This window comes from Lagenorhynchus albirostris, chromosome 17 (assembly GCF_949774975.1).
Source record: "Lagenorhynchus albirostris chromosome 17, mLagAlb1.1, whole genome shotgun sequence".
In the NCBI taxonomy this organism is placed as follows: domain Eukaryota; kingdom Metazoa; phylum Chordata; class Mammalia; order Artiodactyla; family Delphinidae; genus Lagenorhynchus; species Lagenorhynchus albirostris.
Window position 1 is genome coordinate 11,495,550 of NC_083111.1, and position 12,943 is coordinate 11,508,492.

At 41.4% G+C, this 12,943-nt stretch overlaps 1 protein-coding gene across 1 annotated transcript in view; it reads left to right on the plus strand.

Moving 5' to 3' along the window:
* Positions 1 to 3,985: 3,985 nt before the first annotated feature.
* The window catches only part of DNAJC5B (DnaJ heat shock protein family (Hsp40) member C5 beta), a 49,163-nt gene continuing 40,205 nt past the window's right edge, over positions 3,986 to 12,943 (plus strand). The window contains exon 1 of the mRNA XM_060127686.1: positions 3,986 to 4,104. Within this exon, the coding sequence (XP_059983669.1) occupies positions 3,986 to 4,104 (119 nt within the window). The remainder of the gene's footprint in view (positions 4,105 to 12,943) is intronic.

Sequence of the window (12,943 nt, forward strand, 5' to 3'; positions counted from 1 at the left end):
TATATAGACCATTGTTATGTCCCTGAAGTATTCATTCTCAAGTACCTGCAAGCCACTTTCAATTTAAAGGTAGAGTAGGTTGCAGTGATTTAAGAAAAATCCACAGTGGCTAAGCCTGGCTTAAAGGTGCTCAGGGAACGGCTACTGATGTTTAACTGAGGTGCATGACACTAAGGAGTATTGGTTGACAGTGACCAGAATCTATTTATAGCTAAGACATGCTCAAAAGAAAACAATGTATATGCATTTGTGTACAGGGAGGAATTTTACTGGCTCAACCCAAGGAAGGGCTGATGGACAAACTGTGGGAGGGGATGCGTTGCAAGTGTACCCGAAAACAACTGGAACCAGGGGACTGAACCCCACCAAGGCTCTCTGTCCATCTCCTGCCACTTCTCCTCTTCTGCAGGTCTGTTCCAATCTCTCTCATTTCAGGCCAGCCAACAATACCCAAATTTTACATTTTACAAGTTTTACCATTGTTCTACAACCAAAACAAAAAAAAAAATCTTAGGAGAGGACTCTGGTTGACCTGGTTGACTTGGCTTGGGTAAGGTACACACTCCTGGTCTATTCAACTGAGATCACGTAAGACTGAGGCAGGTCTCACCTGCCTATGCTGCAGCGCAGTAGGAGGAGAAAGGAGAGCTAATAGGCTAATAGTAAAGTTGTCTGCTACAGTGATCTCTGGTCAGAATGCCCCAAAAGGCATTTGTTAAGTTGGCTTAGATGACCTCTAACTCCATATTCTACGGTCCTAGGATTTGAATCATTATGTTGATATATTCTTTTTTTTTTTTTTTTTTTGCGGTACGTGGGCCTCTCACTGCTGTGGCCTCTCCCGTTGCAGAGCATAGGCTCCGGACGCGCAGGCTCAGCAGCCATGGCTCACGGGCCCAGCCGCTCTGCGGCATGTGGGATCCTCCTGGACCGGGGCACGAACCCGTGTCCCCTGCATCGGCAGGCGGACTCTCAACCACTGCACCACCAGGGAAGCCCCAATGTTGATATATTCTTAGTTAGTGACTTTGGGGATCTTGCTACCCAGCGAGATCTTAAAATCTCCGAGACAAGTAGGATGACTGTGGTCCTATTCCTGGTCTACCAAGCCACACAGAAATCCCTACTTTCCAAATCCCATTCATTCATGGCATTTAGTGTGACTAGTGAGAAACCTACCCACCAGTCGCCTCCATTCCTGGGAACAGTTAGGTGGAAGTGTAGGGCAGAGCATCAGTATCATGAGCATACGTGTGTGGTGGCAGCAGGAGAGAGGGGACCGAAAAGAAGTAGGGAGGCTGTCAGTTACTTGGGCAACTTTTCCTTCAGTTGTGAATATTCAGTTGGGCTGTGGTTCCAAGAGAGGGCTGAGCTGCAGAACTGGAACCCAGGGATGAATGACCCAGCCCCAAGTCTTGAATTACTTACTTGCTAGGGAAATTGTGACGGTAGGTAAGAGAGGTAAGGTAGAGCAGTAGTGAAAATAAGTGCTACGATTTACTGAGTGGCTGCCAGTCAGTATGGACATCTGCTGGATTTTGTTTTGTGGCAAGCAAAATTAGGATTCCTCCTCCTCTTGTCCTTGTGTGAACCAGACATTTGGGACTAGGGCCCCTCTGGCCTCCAGAAGCTCCACCTTCATGGAAGGCTAACTGAGGAGGGGACAACACAGTCATGTCAAAAGAGGAGCCTTTGTTCTTGTGGTGGTGTCCTCTGTTAAGTCAGTTTTTTTCCCCAGTGTCTTCAGGGCTGCAGGACTTTTGCTTGGGGTCTGACTTTCTCCAGCACTGGCTTCCTTTTCTCCCCTCAAGAAGCTAAATGCTCACAAAAACATTTTGAAGTTCTTCACATTGTCCTTTTTTTTTTTTTTTTTTGCGATACGTGGGCCTCTCACTGTTGTGGCCTCTCCCATTGCAGAGCGCAGGCTCCGGACGCGCAGGCTCAGCAGCCATGGCTCACAGGCCCAGCCGCTCCGCGGCATGTGTCATCCTCCCAGACCGGGGCACGAACCCGTGTCCCCTGCATCGGCAGGCGGACTCTCAACCACTGCGCCACCAGGGAAGCCCGGCACATTGTCCTTCTTAATCGAATTACTTAGGACCACAAGCACTCACTGTGCCATGTTGCGGTCTCAGGGGCCTCTATGACCACCCTGACCCACCAAATGACATCCAGAGGCTCTGCTCTTACCTGTGGTGGTTCAGTCATTAGTCTGGTGGAAGCAGAGCTCAAAGGTTGGCTTCAACCCAGCCCATCCACCACTGGGATGTGCCCATTTGGGTCTGCCGCTGCCACTGTTGTCACCAGGGATTCCTTGTGTTGAACATGAGTATCGCCACAACCCTGATGCCATCTCCTGAGCCCTGGTATATACGTTCATACAGCACTTGCTGCCCAAAGCCCAAAGCCCAGAGATAGACAGTAATTTTCAAGGAACTTCTGGTCAGAGGAGCTTGCAATCTAAGTAATTTTACTTATTTATTTTTTCTTGTTTTGTTTTTGTGATAAAATGCAACATAAAGATTGCTTTTTTAACTGTACAATTCAATGACATGAAGTAAAATCACAGTGATATTTAACCATCACCACTATCTACTCCCAGAACTTTTTCATCATCCCAAAGAGAAATTTGTACCCATTAAGCAATAACTCCCCATTCCCCACTTCCCCCTCACCCCCCCCACCTCTGGTAGTCCGTGTTCTACTTTCTGTCTCTATGAATACGTCTAGTCAAGGTACTCATATAACAGGGATCAGATACAATATTTGTCCTTTTGTGACTGGCTTACTTCACTTAGATAACGTTTTCAAGGTTCATCTTATTGTAGCATGTATCAGAATTCCATTTCTTTTTATAGCTGAGTAATATTTCGTTGTATGTACATACCACATTTTCATTTATCTAGCTTTTACAAATAATGCTGCTATGAACATTGGTATTTGTTTCTGTTTTTTAATATATTAACCTATTTAATTCTTCAACAGCTCTATGAGTTTAGACACTTTTTTGTCTCCAATTTATAGATAGGGATGGTCATGCAGCTGGTCATGGCAAGGCCAACATTCCAACCCAGAGGGTCTGACTACAGTGCACTCTCTGACTTACACACTGTGCCTCCTTTAATAAAAATAGTTCTTTGAAGTTACTATGTCCTGGGTACATTACACGCATTATTTCTAAATCCTTAAGGTATCCTTATGATGTGGGCTTTATTATCCTCATATTACAAGTGAAGACATTAAGGCTTGGCGAGGCTGAGCGTGGACGCAGGAATCTCCCCAGTGTGCTTGCTTCTCCGTGCTTCCCCCCTAGAGCCAGAACACAGCAGGAAGATGGCTCCTTGGGACTTGGGACAGCACAGCCCTTTCTGTGCTGTGCTATCTCGTGTGCCAAACTCATGAGCACTGTTGGGGGACTTGGTATCCCACAGCTGCAGAGAAGTTCTAACCAGGCTCCTAGATGAGACCAGGATTTTTTTTTTTTTTGATACTTACAGAAAGTTGTTTTTTTGCATTTTGTTTGTTTGTTTTTAAAAACGCATACTCTAACAACGGCTAGGCCAATAGAGTCAACGTAAAATAGATGATTATTTCCATTGCTGGCTAAATTTGGAAAAGATACAAAAAAGGAGTTATGCAAATTCTGACCAAAAAAATCTATATATGCCTGACTTGGGAGGACTGACTTTTAACAATTACGAGTTAGCTGGATATTTAGATAACATTTTGCTTCTATTTACCCATGTGGACAAAGCCATATTCCATTTGCATGGCTGCCTGTAGCCTTTAAAACCCTGACTGACTTGAAGCTCTAGTGTTGGCTTTCCTAACCTTTTTCTCCCCTCCTTTTGCAGCTAACACAAAGATGTACTTCAGACTGTCAGTTTACAAAAGGTCAGAAATGAACTATCTTCCCTTGAGAGAGTGGGATCCAGTATGCATAACCCTCACGGCTATTTCCCCTCTGGTTTTGCAGCTTGAGAAAATGGCATGTAACACACCTAACCAAAGACAGCGGACTATGTCAACATCTGGAGAAGCTCTATATGAAATTCTTGGTCTGCATAAGGGAGCATCAAATGAAGAAATTAAGAAAACCTACAGGTACAGAGGAGGTTCAATGATGATATTTCCTGTACTGCTAGTGATAGTTATTTTGTGATTGGCGAGTGCCTCCAATTAAAGACATAAAATTCCTGCTGAGACCTGGTAATCAGGTCTCAGACCTGGAATGTTCCATTCCCTATTCTACAGCATAAGCAGTTGGGAATGGACAGGCACCACACTGATTTTATTAAAGAACTCTCTTGTGATGCTGGGCCTTAGGAAAGGGTAGCCTGTGTTCTAGGCCTGCATTGTTAGAGAGAGACAGACATACAGACAAACACTGCAAATGACCAGGAGTTGTCATTTAACCCACATGAGATAGCATCACCAAATCTGGTAGAGGGATTTTAAAAAATAAATAAAGGGGAGCTTCTTTGTAATTGCTGTATTGTGCTATGCTTTTCAAGTCTTCAGTTTTGATCTTTCATATCTGATCTAATTCCAAGTTAGCTACTTTTGGGAAAAATGGGAATATCTTTTTCTTCAAAGCACCAAGGAATTTTTAAAAGGATTAAGTAAAAAAATAATTTACTTATTGTGCAAAACTTGGAAATCACTAAAAATGAAGATAACAACATTTATCCATAATTCTACCTCTAGTGATAATTATCATTGATATTTTTTCTTCCAGTCTTTTAAAAAAAATCTAGAGAAGACATTTTACACTCGAATTGGATTTATCTATATTCTCTAACTAGCTGTCTTTTTTTTTGTCTTGTCCCAATTTTATTTATTTTTATACAATTTTTAAAGGTTACTTTCCATGTACCGTTACTACAAAATACTGGCTCTCTTCCCTGTGTTGTACAGTATGCCCTTGAGCCTGTCTTACCCCCAGTAGTTTGTCCCTCCCCTGCCACTGGTAACCACTAGTTTGCTCTCTATACCTGTGAGTCTGCTTCTTTTATGTTACAGTCACTAGTTTGTGGTATTTTTTCATTAAAAATTTTTTTCCAACCTCTTGCATTTCATATTTTAGGAAAATATAATTTTTCTCTCTTTTTAAATTTTTATACAATTTTTAAAGGTTAATTTCCATTTACAGTTATTACTAAATATTGGCTGCATTCCCCTTGTTGTACAATACATCCTTGAGCCTATCTTACACCCAGTAGTTTGTACCTCCCACTCCCCCATCCCTATACTGGGCGCATGTATGTGTTCAAATTAGGAGTTTTGCATTTTCGGATATATACCCAGGAGTGGAACTGCTGGGTCATATGGCAGTTCTAGTTTTAGTTTTTTGAGAAACCTCCACACTGTTTTCCATAGTGGCTGCACCAATTTACATTCCCACCAACTAACTAGCTTTCTTTTTAACAAGATCCTATCATGAAAATATTTTGGTGCTGTTTAATACTGTGATTTTTAATGCCTGCAGCCTATGGCTATTCTGTAACTTAATTACTTTATGAGCTACTTTTTAACATGTAAATTCTTTTAATTTTCACTATACTTAATATCCTTGTACATAAATGATGATGCATATTTCCAATTACTTCCTAACTTATTGAGGAATAAAGCTGTGCCTTTAGAAGAAAAATGAATCAAACTACAAATGAAAGTTTCAGATTTTAATCAGTTACTTCTTGATTTGGCCTTGAATTTGGTTTTTAAACTTATTTTTGTTTGTTTTTTGTTGTATGGAAGTTTAATATTTTTAGGTAGGCAAATTTGTTAGTCATTTCCTTTATGGCTTTTGTTTTATCTGCTGTGGTTAGAAAGCCTCTCCCAACTATAATACTATAAAAATATTAACCATTATCTTCTTCTAGTACATTATGTACTTTTATATTAAATCTTTGATCCATTTGGAGTTTATTTTGACATGAGGAATGAAGGTAGGATTCCAGATTAATTTTTTTCCCAAATCACTAGCCCACCAAAATTTATTGAATTCTCCATTTTTATCTACTGATGGAAAATTCTTTGGCTTTGAATTGGAACCTTCACCATGTGGTAAACTATGGGACCTGAAACGTCTTCAAGAAGCATGTGCTGAAGAATAAATGACAGTGGTGAAAATTTCCATTTGAATCCAAATAGTTCTGTGAAAATGGCAGATTTTGATCAAAGTCAATATCAATCTTCTAGTTTATATTTCACTTAAGGTGCTGGAGAAGAAAAAGTCTTTGCTGTTTCGTTGTGCCCTAGAGCTACCCAGGAGCGTGGCTGGGAGCTGTTCAGCCCCCTGTGGGTAGATGTCCTTGGTGAAGGGTCACTAAACTTGACCTTTAAGGCTTTGGGCTGAGACGCTGTGCTGGGGTGGGACTGGGAATCAAAGTATATGCACTGTAAGCATAATACCCTACACAAAGATGATCCCCAAAATGAGAAGAAAAGTGATGTCTAACTATAAGTTCTAAAGCCCGCTTTACTTTACAAATGAGAATTTTCATTGCCTTTATTTATTTTGTAAGCTAAAATTTCAAGTCATATCCTAATTAAGACACTAATTATGCTGAGTAGTTTGCAAGTTTAATAATTACAACCTAAAGTCTTTTCATGTAATCAGTGTCTTCCTATTAATTTTGTTTTAATGTCATACAAATATTATTTTTTCAGCTGATTAGGGTACTAGTATGCTGCCCAAAGCATCTACTTCTAACTAAATTACACATTTGTATTCTGCAAGTTATTCAAAATGTATGAGCAGGCTGAAAATCCACTGAGAATATTATTCTTATATTCAGGGATCTGGATCAAAGCAGTGACAATATAGTGAAATTAAAAGTCAGTGAAGTTTAATAAAATTACCAACTGTTGAATCCATACGGTGCTTGACCTCTGTTGTAACCTTTGGTTGTGCTCTTGAAAACAAGGCTGAGCTAGAAGATCTCTTTTTTTTATATATTTTATTTTATTTTTGAATAGATAATATATTCACCCGCTTAAAATGAGAACACATAAACACGTATACAAAAAAATTCTCCCTCCTACCTCATATCCCCCAGGTTCCCTCCCCAGGGAAAGAAATTCCTGTGTACCCTTCTAGAGAGATCTTATGCTATATAAACATATAAAGAGACCTTCTGGTCTAGGCAAGATGGTACAGGCTTGTCTCTCACAGATCCTCCCTGCTAATAAGCATGACGAAAACCCTTGGAAATAACACAAGAGACAAAAAAAGAGAACCTTCAAAAGGTAGATGGAAGAAGAAGAGATGAATTGGTTAGGGATCACAGGACCAAAGGAGCAACACAGTGACAAGGCATCTTACAACTCCACACCCAAGAAAAGGTAATCCAGGCCTGGCCTTTCCCAACACCCACTCTAGCAATGGAAGGCAGCCAGGTAGTCCTATTCTTCCTCTAAATTGAACTGAAGTCCTGCCAACAACTCTAGGTAATCCCAGCAGAAACAGCAAAGAGGACCAACTGAATGTCCGCCTAACAAGAGCCAGCCAGAGGACTTTCCCACCAGCCTGAGACTCCCCTCTCCCACCCAGAGATCCCACTTTACAGGGGAAATTAACAAGGGGGATTCTGCCACAACAAACACTCAGCCCAGGAAATGTTTTTGTCCCTGCAGCCTGGAGATTCCCTTCCGCCACCTAAAGGCACCAGACATCCAGCCTGGGAAGGCTCCTTTCACTTCCTCAACTAGTACCAACAAGCACCAGTAGCGGCCCCAGAGGCAGGAGACAAACCAAGCAGACCAAAATAGCACCATGGAGTTTCTGAAAACTAGATTGTCACTGGAACCACTGACCACAAAAGTAGGCTAGGACCTGCATGCTAAACCCAAACTGACTGACTGTCTATTAAAAGGAAAAATTTAAATAGGACCCAGAGTCTCCTAACATAATAGCCAAAATGTCCACATTAAAATCACGCATTTTATACAAAGAACGAAGGAAATCCCAACTTGCATGAGAAGAGATTATCATCTGACTCCCACACAGAGGTGAACCAGTTATTGGAATTATCTGAGTATTTTAAAGTAACCATCATAAAAAAGATTCAACAAGCAATTACAAATTCTCTTGAACCAAGTGAAAAAAATGGAAATTTCAGCAAAGAAATAGAAATTGTAAAGAAGAACCAAAAGGAAATGAAAGAACTGAAAAATAAGAGAAATAATATAACTAACTGGATGAGCTCACTAGTAGAGTAGAGATGACGGAGGAAAGAGTCAGTGTCCTCCTCAGGACAGATCGATACAACGTATGCAATCTGAACAACAAGAGAACATAAACTGAAAACAAACAGTCACAGGAAACTGCGAGGCCATAACGAAAGATCTAACACTTACAGCATTCGTGTCCCAGAAGGGGAGAAGAAAGAGAGTGAGACTGAAGAGTATTCAAAGAAATAACCACCGAAAATTCTCCCAATTTGGCAAAACATGTAAACCTACAAATCAAGAAGCTGAGTGAGGGCTTCCCTGGTGATGCAGTGGTTAAGAATCCACCTGCCAATGCAGGGGACATGGGTTTGAGCCCTGGTTCAGGAAGATCCCACATGCTGCGGAGCAACTAAGCCCGTGCGCCACAACTACCGAGCCTGCGCTCTAGAGCCCACGAGCCACAACTACTGAATCCCGCATGCCTAGAGCCCGTGCTCCACAGCAAAAGAAGCCACCACAATGAGAAGCCCACGCACTGCAACGAAGAGTAGCTCCCTCTTGCCACAACTAGAGAAAGCCTGCACGCAGCAACGAAGCCCCAACGCAGCCAAAAATAAATTAATTAATTAATTTAAAAAAAAAAGAAGCCGAGTGAATCTCAAATAGTATAAATCTAAACAAGTCCATATTAAGACACATCATAATTAAACCTCTGAAAACTAAAGACAAAGAAAATAAAAGCAGACGGAGAAACAACACAATGCTTATATGGGGACAGTAATTCAAATGACAGCAGATTTCTCATCTGAAATAATAGTGGCCAGAAAGAAGTGATACAACATTTTTCAAGTGCTAAAAGAACTGTGAATTCTATATCTGGTGAAACTATACTTCAGGAATTATGGGGAAAGAAAGACATTCTCAGATTAAGGAAAACTAAAAGAATTAATCCCTAGCAGATATACTCAAAGAATGGCTAAAGGATGTTCTTCAAAAGAAAGAAAATGATGAAGGAAGCAATCTTGGATCATCAGAAAGGAAGAAAGAGCAATGAAGAACACAGAAATATGAGTAAATACAATTGACTATCCTTTTCCTCATGAGTTTTCTAAATAATATATGATGACTGGTATAAAAATTATAATATCATCTGATACTCAAGACAATGATGTTTAAAAGTGGAGAGAATAATGGGACCTAAATGGGAGTGAGCTTTCTGTACTTGACTCAAATTGGTCAAACACTGTTATCTGTAGACTGTGATAACCACTAAAAAGAATACACAAAGTAATACACTCCAAAAAACTAGAAGTAAATTAAGATGGAATCCTTGAAAATGCTCAAATAACCCCCAGGAAGACAAGAAAAGGGAAATGGAGAAATGAGAAACAGAGGAAACAAGCAGAAAACAAATAAATGACAGACTTAAGTCCTAACATATTAATAATTATATTAAATGTAAATGGTCTAAGTATGCGTTATATTTTTCCTTTCTTGTTATACAAATGGTGGTGTACTATCACTCCTACGTTGTGAGTTGCATTCTTCTCTTAATATATCTTGGAGATCGTTCTAGGAAATGATCAGTTCATAAAAAGTTTCCATTTTTTCACATTGCTGTATAGCTTTCCATGGCAGAGCCGTCTCATGATTTAATCATTTCTCTATTGATAGATAGTTAGGTTGTTTTCCATCAAGGCTTCCTTTTTAAACCAACTTAGAGCTTCTCCGAGAGGCAAACAGAAAGTTTCCCATGGTCCCAGAAAGGTAGCTAGAGGTGGGAAGAGGGTAACTATCTTGGTGTTCCTGTCCACTTTCCAGTTTTGCTATGTACCAATTCTAAATTCCTGAGCAAGTATCTAGTGGGCCCAGCTGGGTCAGATGCTCGCCCACGTCTACCTGGCTTTAACTAGAGATCTGGAATCGCAAATCCCCACTACCACTCAGCAAGGACTGTAGGATCCAACCCTATGGGAAGGAAAAGTGGCTATGTTCTCTAAGAGGGGTACAGAGTTGGGAAGGAAATTGTCAATATCTCTAGTCCTTTATTTTTTAAGAGAAAATACCATAAACAGCCTCACAGACCTATCTCAGTGCCTTCCTATGTCTTCCTTTATAAACCCTTATCACAGAACCTTTCTGTCAATAAACCATCGTGTCTTCCTATATCATTGTTTTTCCTACATTACAAGTACAACCACACTTCATTAGTCAGCTGATAAATTGGAGTCCCCAGCTATTTCAAAGGACAGCAGGGAGGATGACTGGAGGAAGGTTTCTACTGTGTCAATTCATAATGTACTGAAGCACTTGCCTCATTGAGATTTTGTAAAGAGAAAGGAGATCACTTTTTCAAAGCGCTTGGAGCCCTTTGTGGAAAATCACAGTGAAAATACCAGGTATATTATGAATGGACAGATACTCTCTCTCTAAAATTATCCTGCCATTTGGTGCTACTGTTCAAAAACCATTTATCTAGCATAAAGCGAGTTTTTCCTGCATGTCAAAAGTGCCATAGCACAGAGTGAGACTCGTGGTGTGAGTCTTAGCCAGGGCCTTCATTATGGAATAAATCTGCCTCCCATATTACAGAGCATAATAATTCCAAGGAGTTGGAAGTCTAAGCCTTATTTAATTCAATTCTCTCATAGCTGGGTCATGTCACTTAATCCTACCAATGTTTCTTCACAAGATGAACAAATATTTTTCCCCTATTCTCCCACTGCCTAAGAGTCTTTACTCCCCCTTTTCATGCTGTCTGAAGGAGACTCACTTGAGTTAAGCTTTTGAAGTTCAGATACACCTGGAATGGCTAAGAGGTTACCCATCTTTCACATATTTGCTGTAGCTTTAAACAGGCAAGCTTTCCCCTCTCACCTAATTAAAGCAGTCTCTCTGAGCCAACAGAAATTTTGAGTTAGGAAGCTGGCAGAGGAGGAGAGGAAGAGAGAAATGCTAGTGAATGGTGGGACAACTGGGGACATGGTACGTTGCTGAAATAAGACCCTCAAAGATTATTTTCTACATAGCCCCCAATACCAGTCTTTGGCCCCTTTCAAGTGACTCAAGAGCTTAGGTTCCCTGTAAAGTCTCCACCACCCAAGTCCTTCTAGGAGGCTCCCCTGGGAGAGTCTCCCAGGACCCAGGAATCAGTTCATTCCCATGTAGCAGGATTGCTCCACCAAACCAAGGTTCCACCCTGTTGATGATATCTGCTTTGCCATTCACTCAGTGAGCATGTCCACGGCCACTGCTAGGTACCACTTGGGGCATGCTAGGCTCTGCTGCTGCAGGTCCCTGGTTCTCAGTTGGGTGCAGCTGCTCTGCTGCTGTTCTGTGCTACTCTCCCAGGCCTGGCAGGCATGGCAGGTGCTCCTTGCTAACTCCTCAGTGCTCAAGTCTTCTGACTACTCCTCCAGGCCGAGAAGCTACCTCTGCTATTTCTCTTGAGACTCAAAGGAGTCATAAATGCCTGCTGGGCTGTGCCCTTGGGAGGTGGGGGGATGGATGTAGGGAATGGCTCCCTCGTTTTTGTGATACTCTCTTAGAGCCCCCAGTGAATGTCAAAGTTTGGTAGAAAAGCTTCCAGATTTTCTTGCAGATCTCTTTTTCTATAGGACCCAGATACGTGCTCAAGGGTGAGTCAGAGACTAGCAGTAATGATGCTATACCTAGAATCTCCACCCCCTCTGACAGATAAACATTTGTTCCCTTGATAAAGGGTCATGTTTATCATGTCTGGCTCTTTCTTCCCTAAGACAGCATCCTTTCCCAGAACACTCTGCAGTTCCCAGCCCACCCCCAGAGAGGCTTCTGTCAGGCTGCCCTACCAGTTTGTCAGACTCACCCAACTGTGACTGCTCCAGCAGGGTATATGGCTTAGACTCCTTCTGGAAGGCTCTCTAGCCCTGGGGGATTTCTGGGAGGCTGCCATCACCATGCTCTCAAGCATGCCCTGATTTGTTCAAACTCCCGGCCGTGCAGGGCAGGCTGTGATGGCTACAAGGTGCATCCCTACCATAGCCCTACAACAAGGTTACCTGACTATGTTCTCCTTAAAAACTCGAATTACATAAATGCAGTTTGTCATTAATCTGTGCTCAGCAAGCACTTTAGGTGTGTGATTAGAGCCTTCTTTTCTTGATATTGACTGTCACATAAGAATCCTTCACTCCAAAAACAGTAGATTGTTGATCTATACCTCATACTGCTATCTAATTATTGCAGAAGCCAGGAAGGCTGATCAGATCACTTAGCAACCACTGGTATGTTTAGAGTCTCCTACAATCGTAATGGCTTTATAGCAGCAACTCTTGTTTATTACCCAACAGATATTTATTGAGCACCTACTATATGTTGGGCATGGTTTTAGGCACTGAGAAAATAGCAGTGAACAAAACAGACAAAATCCCAGCACTCCTGTAGCCTATATTCTAGGCTGGGGAAATGAAGGAGGCTTAATAATAAACAGAGAAGTAAAATATACGGTCTACCAGATGCTGGTAAATGATGTGGAGAAAAGCAAAGCAGTGCTAGGAATGGTGCTGGACGTTACATATTCTCTTTGAGGTGTTCCACACAGATTTTAACACTAAAATCCCTTGACTGCAGTGAACTCTAAGTATATAGTAACAGTCAAGAGTGCAGGATATGGAGTCAGAAAGACCTGGATTCAAACCCCTTCTCTTAGCCTCATTTTTCTCACAGTAAAATGCAGATAATGGTACTGACCTCAGAGGGTTGCTGAGGATTAAATGAGATGATACAT